This window comes from Anabas testudineus, chromosome 18 (genome assembly GCF_900324465.2).
Source record: "Anabas testudineus chromosome 18, fAnaTes1.2, whole genome shotgun sequence".
In the NCBI taxonomy this organism is placed as follows: domain Eukaryota; kingdom Metazoa; phylum Chordata; class Actinopteri; order Anabantiformes; family Anabantidae; genus Anabas; species Anabas testudineus.
This window is the reverse complement of record NC_046627.1, coordinates 12455173-12471163: the sequence shown is the minus strand read 5'-3', so window position 1 is coordinate 12471163 and position 15991 is coordinate 12455173. Positions and strand designations below refer to the sequence as shown.

The following is a 15991-nucleotide window of genomic DNA, read 5'->3' as shown; positions in this document are numbered from 1 at the left end:
CAGTGTGTTCATTGTCCCAAACTGATCACGTGCACAGATGGGAAGGTTCTTGCAGAATTTGGTGACTCTCATTTACATCTGAATGTGAACTCATCAACTGTAAATTAAAGTTATGAAATTATATATGGAAATCAAGATTTAGGCAATAACATCCTAATTAATCTTAAATTAGAATTTAATGAAACAAGGTGCCAGTTACATGCATATTTAAAAACTGGTATTCTTCATAACTATATAACTATAACTCTTACTATCAAATCAACTGTGAAGGTTTCTTTAGCTTTAACAATACTGCGTTTTAATTCTTGAAGCTTTCAGCTTTAAAATTCTCTGAATATTCTCAGATCCTCTGTTTCAGAAGTGGAAAGAAACTGAGCACTTCCACCTCTTAGGTACAATATTAAGAAGCTTCAGTTAAACCAAGGTCTGTGGTGTAGTTCAGGGTTTCAGGGTTACGGATGATACACAGACAAGTATATTACAATTATAATTATAATTTTCAGGGGAGCTGACTTTGTTTTACTATTCATCAGACTCAGAAACTAAACTTTATTTGACACTATTCGTATTCTTAAAATTATAAAGATTAGAAAACACATGAAAAGTGGTTGTTGGGTCCGAGCTGCAGCATGATTGAAGAAGAAAGATAACTTTTACTAATTCGCCTACAAAACCAAACTTTACAGTATTATATCACGCAATAATTCATGTATAGCTTCTCTTGATTGTTCTAGTTTAGTATTTGATGTTCACAGTATAAATATGACAAATATTTATTTACACTAAATCCATTGTCTGCAGTAAAGTCAAATGTGACTGGATCACATGAACCAGTTCGAGCTGTAGTTGGAGAAGACGTCATTCTGCCGTGCCACCTGGAGCCTCCATTTGATGTGACGACTTTAGGAGTGGACTGGACATTCAATGGAGACTTGACAGCACATGCCTATAGAAGTCAGAGGGATGATCCAGATCCTCAACATGAACAATTCAAACACAGAACTTCTCTCTTCCATGATGAAATGCATAAAGGAAACATTTCACTAAAACTGACCAATGTAAGTGAAACAGATGAAGGAAATTACACCTGTTATGTTCCTGAACTGAAAAGTCGAGGCAGCGTTACCCTGATTGTTGGTGAGTACAGACAAACTAATACAAATCTAAAAATGAAATTCAAGTGTCATATTCAGAACATGTTTCCACTTACACTGAATTATAATTTTAAACATGTTTTCAACAGATCAAGTGGAAATAAAACATGAAAAAAATAAGGAGCTTGATCCCAGTAAGTATTATGAAGAGAACCACATAGAAAATAGTGTTACATCATCATCTGTTGAGAGTTTGTTGAGTTTGTGAGTCTCTGTATCTGCAAGAAACATTTTTAAACAATAAGAATAAAACATTAAATATTTAAATCCCACTCTTTTTGGACATTTCAGCTGATTCTGCTTCCCCTCATCCCACTCGTCTCACCCCTGGAACTGTGACTGGCATCGTGATTCTTTACCTTTTAGGTTTATTTTAGTAGCAGAATAAGTCACATCATTTTCATGGTTCTGTGACATTTGGTAACAGTTCACATATTGGTAAAATAACCCATTGATTTTGGTTTTATATCTGTGCCTCATTCCTAAACATTGATTTCTGTGTTTCTGCTTCTCTGCTGCTTCAAACAGATGTTTTTGTGTTGGAGGTTTAAAAAGTTTTACTTATTGAAGTTAAACTATTTGTTGACTAGAAAGGTCAAAGAACAGAAAAAGTACAGTCAGGCACAAAACAGGAGACGATCCAACAGGCAAAACCCAGACGAGGGACAGGGCGACAGACCCGAGGAAACTCCTCTGACTGTGTGCAACAACCACATTGATGACTTGGACTACGTGGACAACACTGACAACCTGGATGTCAGGAAGCATGGTTTTACAAATTTACAAAATAAATCACACCTGCAACATGTGGACAAATTTGTGAATAAACTGAAGCGTGGGTTACTTTTCCCATACAGAACATGCTAGGATCATACTTTACTGGCACCACACTGATCTAAAAACTGAAACATTACACTTATGTAAGAAAAACTCCACAATGTAACTGATAATGTCATTGGTCAGTCAGCTCTGGCTCCTGTTGGTTGGTAAATTTTGATAAGGTCCTGCAGCAGCTGCAGGAGAGCAGAGAAAAATTTGAGCAGGACTCATATCTGTAAATCTACTTACCCTACACACTGGGTGGTTTGTTCGTTGAATGTTCGCACATGGACTGCTACACGGACTCTTACTCAGATTCACCATCTTTTGCTACACCCTGGAGCTCGCCTCTGTTGTTCAGACTTTGTTTCCACCTGTTTGTGAGTTGTTTTTTTGCCTTTTGCAGTGATTTTCTGTTTTATACTTTGCATTTCTAGGTAGTATGTTATTTTCTCTGCATTGGTGTTTTGATTTTCATTGTTACTTTGTATTTTTGGTTAGTGGGTTAGTTTTGTATATCGCCTTCGTCAGTGCAGTGGGTTTAGTTTATGTTGTAGTGTCTGTTTGATTCTCTTGTCTAGTTGGATCCCTGTGCCCTCTGTTTTTAAGACCTGGTCGAAATAAATGTTTTTACTTGTGTACTCGTGTTCTGTTCATTAGTTATTAACAACTGGTTTAATTTGTTAATTTTTGCTGTACACAAAAGAAATTTGGGTTTAAAATCAAATATGAAATTTGAGCATATATCAGTAAATCCTGTAATGTGTTATACGGCAACAACAGACAGTAACTAAAACATGTAATTTTACTCTGTTAAATCAGTTAAATGCTCACTAATTTACATGATAAGAAAATAAAAACATAGCATAAGGTCCAGCTGGTTCATCTCCATCTGTCTCTTCATCCCTTGCTAATTCTATGTGTCGTCCTTATCTTCATCTCTTTTATTTATTTCTTACTCTTACTTACTTACATTTCTTCAACTCTTCCTTGTCTGTCTCCATCCTGTCCTGGACCTCCTGCTCACCCTTTTCTTCCTTTCCAGTCTTCAGTATTATTTTATTGAACAAATGTAAATATTATACTATATTTTTATATAAATTTTATACTATATTTACATTTTCAGACACATTTGCATTAAAAATGAGTTTGTGCCACAAACACATCTCTTTCCTGTTTGAACATGTAATGATGATACTCGTAAATCATGACAGACAGGAGCCCTGAGAGCAGAGGATATCATTTATTAAACTGTCAAGGAAGTGCCCATAATCAGGAATTGAACACATGTATCTTGTTAGGACATGTAAAACATTTAAACCACCGTAATCAGTGCATGATTGTGATCTGTGTAGATTATTACTTACTGATTGAAAACCTCTGAGGAAAACCGGAAATCCATGAGGCACAGTTCAATGAAACTGGAAATGGAACAACCACAAACAACTTCAGAGAAAGAGATAAAAGACTTAAACATAGTCTATAAATCTCATCTGATCCATCACCTAATTATCGTTGGCTTTGATTTATTTGAAATATTTGTCTTTGAATTTCTGCCTCCATAACAATAAACCACAACATAAAATAGCTATAAAAGTCATTTGGGATTTTGTTCATGATCCAATATTGTCATTGTTTTTTTGCACAGGTCCCAAAGTTTGTGAAATAGAAGTAATTCACATCAACAGTGTATTAAATTGAATCACTTAATAAGTAATAAATAAATACAGTTCAACATTAATTTGCATTTCTTTTCCCTGTCTGACTTTTTGTAGAAACCAGCACACCAATATTTGAGAAAATACGTTGGTTCACGCTACAGATTTTTAAGTGTAATCTGTGAATGTTGTAAATATTTTCACTTCCAATGTAATTTTTTCATACTGTAGAGGTTATTGAGAGTCCTAGCTGAGCCAGGTTTCACTCAAACTGTATTTAGGCAGCAAATGCATGAAAAGTTCAAGCAGCACTTTTTTGACTTGTACAAAAAAACAAAGTCTGACTGTCATAAAAAATGGCCTGTTCAAGTTAGAGTCACAGTTAATGGGTGTGTTCAGATAGACAAGACAGAATAACAGTTAAATCCAGGAACCAAAGTTTATGTGCATACAAAAGACCAATTGATTAACAAAAAATAAATAAAAATCTGATTGCAGATTTAACCTTATAAACAACAATAAACTTGAAAATGCCCACTTCTGTGAGTCTCATATTAAGCCTTTTTAAGTGTTTTGTCCACTTGCAAACATTTGTACACAGTTTTTCAACTGATGCTCCCAAATTATTTCTTATGTCTAATGTTAGAGTAAAAATTATTTACTCACTGATTTATAATTTTCTTATTACAATGTTAAGTCACTCATAAGGATAATTTGTATCATTGTTGTGTGATGTTTAATCCTGTAAGGAACAAGAATATGTTGTACTGTGCTGAAGCTGCACATTGCACACAGACAGGAAACAGGAAAGGTCAGAAAAGGTCAGCGGCCTTGGAGTTGAACAGCTCTTGTTGCTATACGCTTATAAGCAGTGTTTTATCCTTGTATGGAGTTGTTTTTTCTTACAAGTGTCTTATCTTTATATGGGGTTCTTTTTCTTGCAATATGATCACCATTTAACCACACCATACACCCACATCTGTAACTTCAGGGTGTGTCTCATCTTTAATAAAAAACTTGCACAAAGGGGAGACGGACGGAGTCGGAGGTGGAAATTCCTGAGTGAAGAGCTTATAACTCTAAAACCTCAGGCCGGCTCCCCTTGCAAGTACAAAGGCCAAAGAGTGTCCTTGTTGTGCTTTATTGTCTCCATCTCTCAGCGTATGAAAAGTGTTGTGGCTATTTTAGACCCAACATCTAACTTTGTAAATGGAGTTGCAAATCAGTTTGTACTTTGTTCCTGATTTTCTTAAATGTTCTTCTATATGGTAATAATCTTGCAACAGTAAATGCAAATGTACTGTTTGTTTATTTGTAGAGCGCTTTTTAAAACTGACATTGTCACAAAGCAGCTTTACACAACCAAAGAACAGTAAATGAACAATGAATGTGTATGAATCATAATAATCAGATTGTCCCTGATGAGCAAGCCGAGGGCGACGGTGGCAAGAAAAAACTTCCTGAGAAGGCAACAGGAAGAAACCTTGAGAGGAACCAGACTCAACAGGGAACCCATCCTCATATGAGTGTTTCCATGCTGTGTAGGCAGCAGGCAGTCCAATATAATAGGTAATGTCTTTAAGTTAATGTGGAGTCCAGTTAGTTAATTGCAGGCAGACTTGTTCCTTTCCTAGACTATCGAGCATTGAGTTGAAACCTCCTAGAAACGGCTTCCGACGTCCGCCGAGGCCAAGACCGACTTCATAGTAGCACGTGACCAACTCCAGTCACCACACGCATCCCATTGGGCAGACGGTGGATCCAAGTGACGAGATCTCCGGCCAGAAGTTGGACATCAGGACGAGTCAGACAGGTCCAGAGGGCAGAGGGTGGAATGACGTGTAGCTCGACAGAGAGACAGGATGAGGGAAAGAGACAGGAAGACAGGAAGTAGAGTGCAGCAGGGACTCTGGCAGGACTGACTATGACAGCCTAACTAGGGTGGGCCAGAAGGAAACACAGAGATGAGGGCTCCCTGGGATGTAGAGCCACTGATCACTTCACCATCAACAAACCTGAGTGATCAGTGAGAGTGGGGAAGACAGCATCTAAACATACCAGTTCACCATAATGCTCTACGTCCATGAGTCCTTCACAAATCTATTTACAAAATGCTTGACTAAATAAATAAATAGATTTTCAGCCTAGACTTAAACACTGAGACTGTGTCTGAGTCCCGAACACTATTTGGAAGGCTATTCCATGACTTTGGGGCTTTGTAAGAAAAAACTCTGCCCCCAGCTGTAGTTTTCATGAAACGAGGTACTGACAGGCAGCCAGCATCCTCTGATCGAATTAGGCGTGGTGGATCATAAGACACTAGCAGTTCACTTAGATACTGCGGCGCAAGACCATTTACTGCTTTAAATGTCAAAAGTAGTATTTTAAAATCAATGCGGGAGCCAATGAAGTGCAGATAAGATGTGCTCATATCTTCTGGTTCTAGTGAGGACTCTCGCTGCTGCATTCTGAACTAACTGAAGCTTGTTTATGCACCTCGTTGAACAGCCAGACAGTAAGGCATTACAGTAGTCCAACCTAGAGGTGAAGAAAGCATGGACTAATTTTTCTGCATCATTTAGTGACAAAATATTCCTTATCTTGGCAATATTTCTGAGGTGAAAGAAAGCTGTCCTGGTGACATTATCTACATGAGCTTCAAATGAAAGACTGGAATCTAGAATCACACCAAGGTCAAAACATTTTTATTTCTCATAAATTAAGTATTGCTCTGTGCCTGCACACATGGGATGGTTCATAGATTAGCTCTGTGTGACATTCAATGATGTTTATAAATTCTAGTTGGTGACTAGCACGGAAAATGAATGAATCAAAGACATAAATCATGACTGTTTAATCTTTTGATAATAGCACCTCTCTTCAATATGAGTTTCAAAACATGCATTGACATCTAAGGGCCACTGTATTAAATTATGAGTAAAGAACATCTGTTTTCTCTATTGTTTCAGCGGATCATATTCACTCTTTATTTGTTATCTGCATCCTTCCAATTGTTGCTACAGGAATACGTGTGACACGCAGAATGCTAAGTAAGTCACTAATCCACTCCTTTCTTTATTTTCCTCATTGAAAATAGTGAGTTCACAGTTGTTCTCTTTTTTGGCTTCTTCTCAGGTGCCAACAAAAGAAGTAACAGGAGCACAGACCCCTGAAAAACAACAAACACTGATAACTTGGAAAACACAGACAGCAATAATAATAATACTACATACATTGCATGCACATCTCTTGGTTCTGTGCCTCAGATAAAGTGATACCTGTCATGATTCCAGCCTCGTTGCTGCCTGTCTTTCCCCCATGCCCTTATTATCCTCCTCCCAGCCTAATTACCCTGACTCACCTGATTGACTGCCACTGGTTTCCCCCAGACTACATATACAGACCTGCTCACCTTCCTCCCCTGCCAGATAGTCTGACCTCAATACCTGAGTAGACCTATCCAGTGTTTCATTTGGACTGCTGCTTCAGAGATGTTTTCCATTAAAACATCATAAAAATTAAACAAATTTTTCATCCAAATTTTCCAAACAGTTGATTTAAATATGAAAATGTCTGATGTGTAAATATAGGTTGTGCAATATTGTAAAATGTATGAGGTTAGAATTGTCATAAGATCCTCCTTAGTATTAACTAACGTTACAGCTCTGCATAGTTTCCTATATTGAAAACAGGGCAATGAAAGGTATTTAACACATTAATTAATGTACAAAGAGCATTTACTTCCTGTTTACAATGTTTAATTGTTACTTTTTTCTTTTTACTATAGATCAGTTAAATGTTGTCTTGTTTAATTTTACTTGATTTTAAGGCAGATTATACTTGGTTTTGGGAAATCAATATACTGCTGAAAAAAATGTATTACTACAAATACTACTACCGCTACTCCTACCTTTTGATATGCTCGTAATTCCATTCACAACCCAAATAATGGTGAAACTGGCTATGATGTTACATTACAACTCTGATTGTTGTTTGATGCATTTTTTAACGTGTGTATTTGACAATTTCTAACAGTCATTGAACCTAATATTACATAACATGTTTCATTAAACAATGTTTCCATTTAATCTATTACATTTTTTAAGCTCTGTTCTCACAGTAGTCATTTATCAAAAAGCTCTGTGGTTTAGATGTGAATTTAGTTTTTTAGCAAGCCTAAAGACAAAACTTGTCTGAATGACAAAACATAAATCAGGTGAACTACATCAGCAATGGATGGAAATGACTGAATATTAGAAGTCTAATTATACCAGGATAAATGACATGCGTTGAGAATGAAGCTCTTTGTAGCAGCTGGTGGTTTAAACAAGAAAAAAACGACACGATTAAACAACCTCTCATTCAGGAACTTGTCGTTTGTCCCAACATACGTATTTTGTATGTAGGCTTAATGAAGGCTGTTAGATATTGAGGTTTCTTATTTACCACAATGTGCAAAAGTTGTTACCAATTTGCAGGTGTTTACTTCCTTAATTATTTAGTATTATTTACTGTATGTCTGAGGCTAAATCGTTTCCACATGCATCATCCTAAAAATACTGAGGTGTCAGTTTGCACAGTAAGAAACATACTGAAGGCGAGATTGATTCATTTGGATTTCAGGATGTCCTGGAAGAAAACATCATGCTGTCTGTGAGAAAACTCCAAAACTCGCCGAAGGCCTGGTTGTCCTGGAACATTCTACAGTGATCATCACTGTCACCTCACTTAAACCATTTAAACGTGAAAATATCTGTTGGTACTTGAAGATGGTGGTTGCAGTATTGAACTGGAGGCCATTACTCTTGAGAAATAGACCACGTTTCCTCAGGAACGCTGCCAGAAACTGATGCCTGGCTCTAAATCATGTTTGCCGCAGGTCATGATAGTAAATTTTGTGTCATTAAGTTCTGAAGATGCTTATCATCAAGCGTTAAACACTTTCGTGACTGCAGTAATCATTGAAAGTTGTGTTTTATGTTGAATTTGAAAGAACTTTTTTAAGCATTAGTTGTGCTGAGTTAAATTGTTCATGTTTGATTTGTTCATCAAAACAAAAAGCTGGCCCTCTGTTTTTAAAATGAAAAATGTCAGAGCTTACTCTGAGTTTATTAATGTCAGTATCTAATTTTGTATCTCTTGTTTTCTCGCAAACTTGTTTTGCAGACACTGAGAACTGTAAACCTTACATATAATTTGATATCTAATCAGAAGAAGGTTGAGATAACATGGTCAGAGAGTTAATAACACTGGAGCAATATTCTGGATTAAGATAGAGGTGTGTGTCACCATCTACTGGTACTGTTTGAAAATACACTTGTGGATATAATAGAGTCATGTACAACACTACTAACTAATGTACACAAATTAACCACAATGTGTGTAAACAACACATCCTGGTGTTAATGCTCAAAAATGTAAATATTACAAAATACAGACAACATAAAAACTAAACTTATTGACAGAAAAAGTCCACAGTTCAGTCATCATTAGGTTAATTGGAGACCTTGTACCCTGAATTATAGCATGTGTGTTTCCTGCTCAGTTTGCTGTAGCTAAGACTGTAAATCACCTGCTGTTTTAGTTTTATAGAAAAAAAAAAAATCAGTTTCTCTTCTTGTTTGCTTTTTACTTTCTATCTGTGTTCGCTTGTTGTTTATTGTGGGATTTTGTAAAGGAGATTTAATAAGTATCATAACTCCAGATTCTGTGGTGACCTGTAATAACCTGTAGTTCAACTGACTCACTGTGCTTTCTAAATCTATCTAAGAAAATCTATTCTCGGATTGGATTTTTTTTTTTTAATACTTTATTTATCCCCGTGGGAAAATCATTTGGACAGCTGCAGTAGATGACGGAGCTACTTTGAGGTCGGTGTCAAGTTACGCTTGCTGCTACGCTGCTCTTTCAAAACGAAAGTAAACCAGCAGCTGCGTGCCGTTTCTTATACTTACCATTATCTTTATAACGGTAACAAACACAAATGAACCACGTTTAGTCTATTTTCTATCAGGTACAATGGTTCAAGTTTTTATTTGTCCAACAACAGTGACTTTAATGTTACTGTTGTCAACTCTCCCTGTGACTCTAACAGGTAGGTTATTCTTTCTTCTGATCTGCACTTTATTATGTCGAGCCAGCTCTGACCAGAACCTCCACAGTTAAGGAGGGGAACGAGGCAGGTTTGAACTGAAAAGGGATTTATTAGGTAACACAAAAAAAAAAAAAAGAAAAGAAACTAAGGGGGGTGTCAACCGACACTACAAAAAACAGGCAGGAAAACACGAATACAAAGTGACAGCGTAAAACTACAAAAATGGCGGAAAACAAAGTACCAAAGAAAACCGCTGCTCAATGGCAGGAAAACACTCACAGGAGAAACGGGTAACAAAGTCCAAAAGTTCAGAGGGGGGAACCGAGTCCAGAGATTCCAGGGGGGAAGCGGACAGGGCTGAGGAGGACGAGCAGGAGCAGGCAGGGTTGATATCAGGCATCGAACACAGGCTGAAAACAGGTTGGGGAGTGATGGTGAAACTGACGGATGGGAAACCCAGGCTGGCCTGGTGCCAGGCCGAGACAGTCACACCAGCAACAGTTTGCTGCTGACTCTCTTTACATAAATATCAGAGCACAGAAACTGAAAAGCTTCAGTCTAGTTTTTCCTCTAACATACAGTAAGTAGTTATATTCACTGTAAGGACCAAAACTGACAAAGTGATATCTCTTTTATCAGTACATGATTTATTACCTCATTTCCCCTGTGTGCTGTAAACTGCAAGGAAAACATTTAGCAGTAATGAAATGGCAAAGGTACATTTTTTATATACTTGTAGTATTTGGGTAAATGTACCACTGGTTACAAAAAGATCTAAAGAAGGAAGAAAATAAAATGTCTGGTTGTGTTTTCGTTGCTCTGTGTTTGTGCTGTTTACATGTAAATTATTCATTACTGATAATGATGGTACTTTTCTACCTAAAGTTATATATCATATAACTTTATGTTTTAATTTGACCAACCTGCTGAAATCAACAAAAGACAATCAGAAAGAGAATATTAGCAGAGAAAGTTGAGGGTAATTCAATCTGTGCTTATACTGATGTAAATTATTAAATACGTTTTCTTTGGACCACCCTTGAAATTAAAGGGCGAGAAAAATGATCTTATAAATCATTTGATTAGACTCCTGTAGAAAATGACATGGGACAACATGGGAAAAAATCCCATGCTTGTGAAAATGAAGAATGTAGGGCTCAGTAAAGTGTCACCATACATGATGTTACCTACAACATATTTGTGGCAGCAGCTTTGTTGTATAGAAACATAATTACTGGACATATACAGTACTGTGCAAAAGTCTTTTTATTTTTTATTTTTTAAAGTAAGAAATACAAAAAGTAGTTTCTTGGCTTTAGCCTTTCCACAAAAAAATATTTCTGGTCAAGCTTCTTAAGGCTGCAGAAGGACCAACTTGACATCCACATGAAGCAGATGCTGAACCAGGTCCTTGCTGGACTTCTGATCTCTTATAGAAGAAACCCTGGGAAACTTCTCATCAGAGCTTCCACTTTTTTCTGTTTTTTTCCTTGACCTCCCCAGATTCCTTTAAAGAAATCTATAAATTTAATATTTAATATTTGTCAATTTAGCCAACATAAACTGTTTATTCTGATATTTTTTGTTTTTTTATCACCATGAACATGTTTCCTATGTACAGTAGTTGTATTATGATCAAGTGACTACGATATGAATATATATATATATAATTATAATAGCACTGGCAAACCAAAGACACAATTTGATGGTGCCTAAGACCTTTGTACAGTACTGTAGTTGTTTTATTTTTTGTCTTACCAGATAATTAAATAGACAGCAGCATATTGTATAATCCCATTGTGTTCTGTGAAGGAGAGTACAGTCCAACAGTATGGTCCAGTTTCTCATTAAATTTGGGAGATTTAGAGTTAATCAGTGTGGATTCTTTGTATTTTGTATACATATCATTAGGGTGTCTTTATCCTCACACAGTCTAATCCCATTTAAACAGCAAGTTTAATTTGTTTCTTTTTTTTGTGCACTGATGATATTTGGGTTTAAGATAAAAAAAAAATAGAAATATATCAGTCAATCTTATTTTTATATTAAAATAAAGAAAAAATGGAGATCCACCCTTGCTTAAAAAAATATGTCCTCAGTTAAGTCCAATGAGTCCGTTAGCCATCATATTAAACAATACTAAGAACAAACTGCTCAGTTATTTTTAACAGTAAATCTAAATAAATATTCATATCAAGAGTCACTTTTTGGCACAACACCTGCTTAGCTGGCCGTTTGCAATTGCATCCATATGTTTGCATGTTTGAGGCTCAAACATCTGTAGCTAAGAAGCTTTAACCACTTTAATAAACCATATTTAATTCATACAAAACTTACAGTCATCTGAACTGAATCAGAGTTACCAGAAGTTTACCAGTTCCACTGGCCTCGCTTTGACCACCCCTATAAAATCTGGGTGGGTTCTGAAGTGGGTTTATTATTTTTAATTAATCCCAATAATAATAATTATTATAATATTGACTTCCACATTTTATAAATTTAGAAATATCATGTTGAGATGTTTCTATTTACCTGCTGACAGAAACACAACAAACACCCATTAGTATAACTTTTTCATCACAGTGAGATGGTAGAAAAGAGTTTAAATTACAGTGTAGAGATGACTGGTTCTCTTTTAAAGCTCTTCTTTATTGTTCTAGTTTAGTATTTGATGTTCACAGTCATTAAATATTTATTTGTCAGTGTACAGTAACTGTTGTAGCTGATACTGTATTTCTTTTTTCTTCTAGGAGACAGTACTCTGATTTGTTCAACTGAGAAAATCACAGTCTCACTTGGTGTTGATGTCGTTCTACCGTGTCGTCTTCAACCTGCTACTGATGCAAAATCCATGAGAATAGAGTGGACCAGACCTGATCTGCACCCACAGGACGTCCACGTTCACCAAGATGGACGTTTATTGTTTGAGAGTCAAAATCCATCCTATAATTTCCGCACCAGACTGTTTGTTGATCAGCTGATCAATGGAAACGTCTCCTTGAAACTCTTCAACGTGACTCTATCTGATACTGGACAATACAAATGTTACCTTCCTTCAATCCACCAGGAAGCTGTTATTGAACTGAGTGTTGGTAAATCAGACAGATTTTCTTCAGAAAGAGAAACAGACCATAGTCGTGGTATTTTATAAAATATATGACATTGACTGTGCATGTTCTACATAAAAAAAAGATACACCCCTGATTAAAAAGAGAAACATTACTCAGTTGAGATCAACGGTTCCTCATCCTTTTTAACTTTTAACAATACCGAGAACAAACTGCTCAGTGATTTTTCAACACTAAATCTAAATCCAGTGTTTGTTTCTGCAGTAAAGTCAAATGTGACTGGATCACATGAACCAGTTCAAGCTGTAGTTGGAGAAGATGTCATTCTGTCGTGCCACCTGGAGCCTCCATTTAATGTGACAACTTTCACAGTGGACTGGACATTCAATGGAGACTTGACAGTACATGTCTATAGAAGTCAGAGGGATGATCCAGATGCTCTACATGAGAAATTCAAACACAGAACTTCTCTCTTCCTTGATGAACTGCACAATGGAAACATTTCACTAAAACTGACCAATGTAAGTGAAACAGATGAAGGAAATTACACCTGTTTTGTTCCCAGACTGGAAAGTCAGGTCAAGACAGGCATGGTTACCCTGATTGTTGGTGAGTACAGACAAACTAATACAAATCTAAAAAATTAAATTCAAGTGGTTTATATTCAGAACTTGTTTCCACTTACACTGAATTATAATTTAAAACATTTTTTCAACAGATCCAGTGAAGAAAAAAGACAAAAAAATTGAGCAGCCTGATCCCAGTAAGTATTATAAAGATAACCACATAAAAATTGTAAGTAAACAAACTATGTCAGGTGTTACAGCATCATCTGTTCGGAGTTTGTTGAGTTTGTTTCAGTAGGTCAGTTGTGTTAATATAGTTGATCTAACAACACTGTTATGAGTATGCCCGTGGTCCCACTTCATGTTCTTTAACAACCACACTGAAGAAACTTTTTTAAACAATAAGAATAAAAACATAAAAATCCTAAATCCCATGTTTTTTTGTCATTTCAGCTGATTCTACTCGTCACGGCCCTGGAGCTGTGGCTGTTATTGTGTCTCTTTGCCTTTTAGGTCTTTGTCTAGCAGCAGGATTTATTTGGTGCAAACATCAAAGTAAGTCACATCATTTTCATGGTTCTATAACATTTGGTATCACTTCACATATTGGTAAAATAACCCATTGATTTTGGTTTTATATCTGTGCCTCTTTCCTAAACACATGGACTGATTTCTGTGTTTCTGCTTCTCTGCTGCCTCTAACAGGTTTGAATGTGTTGACATTTAAATAGTTTTAGTTATTGAAATTCTCCTCTGGCTGTGTTCTACAACAACATTGATGACTCGAGACAACGTGGACAACCTGGATTTCATGTTTAACAAACTTTTACAATGGGAAACTCAGACTTTTTAGTTGCAGAAAAGTTCAGTCAACTCTGAGTTAAGTGTTTGTGTGTGTGCGAGTAATAAATTAACAAAGCCATTGTCAAGAATAGGGTACTGGTTTATTAATAAAGCACATCATTATATTATATTGTACAGGTGCTGGTCACACAATTAGAATCTCATCAAAAAGTTGATTTGTTTCACTAATTCTGTTAAAAAATAAAAAATAATGGATACTTCCCTCTTGGGGAAATTGGAAGTGGACAGTTGCTAGATGGTATGTCAGCATCTAGCAGGGGTTTTGGCATCTTGTCTAAGGACAACTCAGCAGTTAGCCAGGAACTGAACCACTCACCCTGGGGTTTGTAGGCGACTGCTCTACCCCCTGAGCTACTGCTACTTCTGTAGGCTACACAATCATGGAGAATACTGCTGATTTGACAGTTGTCCAAAAGACGACCATTGACACCTTGCACAAGGAGGGCAAGAAACAAAAGGTCATTGCAAAAGAGGCTGGCTGTTCACAGAGTGAAAATGCAGGGGAGATTCACAAAGAGTGGACTGCAGCTGGCGTCAGTGATTCAAGAACCCCTACACACAGACGTATGCAAGACATGGGTTTCAGATATCTCATTCCTTATGTCAAGCCACTCTGAACTGCAGAGAAGTTCAGAAGCATCTCTCCTGGGCTAAAGACAAAAAGGACTGGACTGCTGCTGAGTGGTCCAAGTTATGTTCTCTGATGAAAGTAAATTTTGCATTTCCTTTGAAAATCAGGGTCCCAGAGTCTGGAGGAAGAGAGGGGAGGCACAGAATCCACGTTGCTTGAGGTCCAGTGTAAAGTTCCCACAGTCAGTGATGGTTTGGGGTGCCATGTCATCTGCTGGTGTTGCTCTACTGTGTTTTCTACCAGATATATATTTTAACATCCTCAACAGAATAATGATTATTTTATATGACTCATCAAATAGTAATAACAGGTTTTCACCTAATCAAGTTCTGGTACAACAACTCTCCAATGCACAGACTGATCTTTATACTGATGTAGAAATCATCTTGTGTCCAGATGTGAAACTGTTAAAATGAAAATGATTAGCTGATGTGGAGCTGTACAAGTACAAAACGTGTATAGGCAAAAACAGATTTCAAGCTATTTCACTTGCAGCAGGGTGTTATAATGATCATCCTTTTGGATTCATATTGATTTTCTTTCTTTTGGCTTCTTTGCTGCCTCAGAATAACATGCCCAACAGGGGAAGCAACAGGAACACAGACCCCTGAGAAACAACAAACACTGACAACTTGGAAAACAGCCAGCAATAATAATACTACATACTGTACATTGCTTGTATATCTTATATAATTTTGATGAAGGAATGGAGACCTTTACTGAATCTAAACAGGTATGACAGCTACATTTGGGGTGATGTGTCCATTAAAACATCACAAAAACTAAACAAACCTTTTATGGTTTTTACAAGTTAAAATGTCTGATGTGTGAATGTAGGTTGTGCATTATTGTAAAATGTAGGGGTTTATAATTGCACTGTGCACTGAATTTTCTCTCTACCTGAACCTTCTTAGTATTACTCAACTTTACAGTTCTGCATAGTGTCTTATAATTCTCAGAAAGTGCAATGAAAGGTATTTAACACGTATTAATGTACAGTAAGCTTTTACTAACTGCTACCTTTTTTCTTTTTTTCTTTTTACTATAGATCAGTTAAATGTTGTCTTGTTTCATTTTACTTGAGGCAGATTATACTTCTTTCTTGTAAATTACTTACTAATTAAAATGTAATACTAC

The 15991-nt window shown here is 36.5% G+C and overlaps 1 protein-coding gene across 1 annotated transcript in view; it reads left to right on the top strand.

Annotated features, from left to right (window-relative positions):
* LOC113168347 (CD276 antigen-like) overlaps positions 1 to 13872 on the top strand; it is an 82414-nt gene extending 68542 nt beyond the window's left edge. The window contains exons 2-5 of the mRNA XM_033326535.1: positions 12476 to 12817; positions 13058 to 13402; positions 13512 to 13588; positions 13813 to 13872. Of these exons, the coding sequence (XP_033182426.1) occupies positions 12577 to 12817; positions 13058 to 13402; positions 13512 to 13588; positions 13813 to 13872 (723 nt within the window). The 5' untranslated portion in view covers positions 12476 to 12576. The remainder of the gene's footprint in view (positions 1 to 12475; positions 12818 to 13057; positions 13403 to 13511; positions 13589 to 13812) is intronic.
* The last annotated feature ends 2119 nt before the right edge of the window (positions 13873 to 15991 follow it).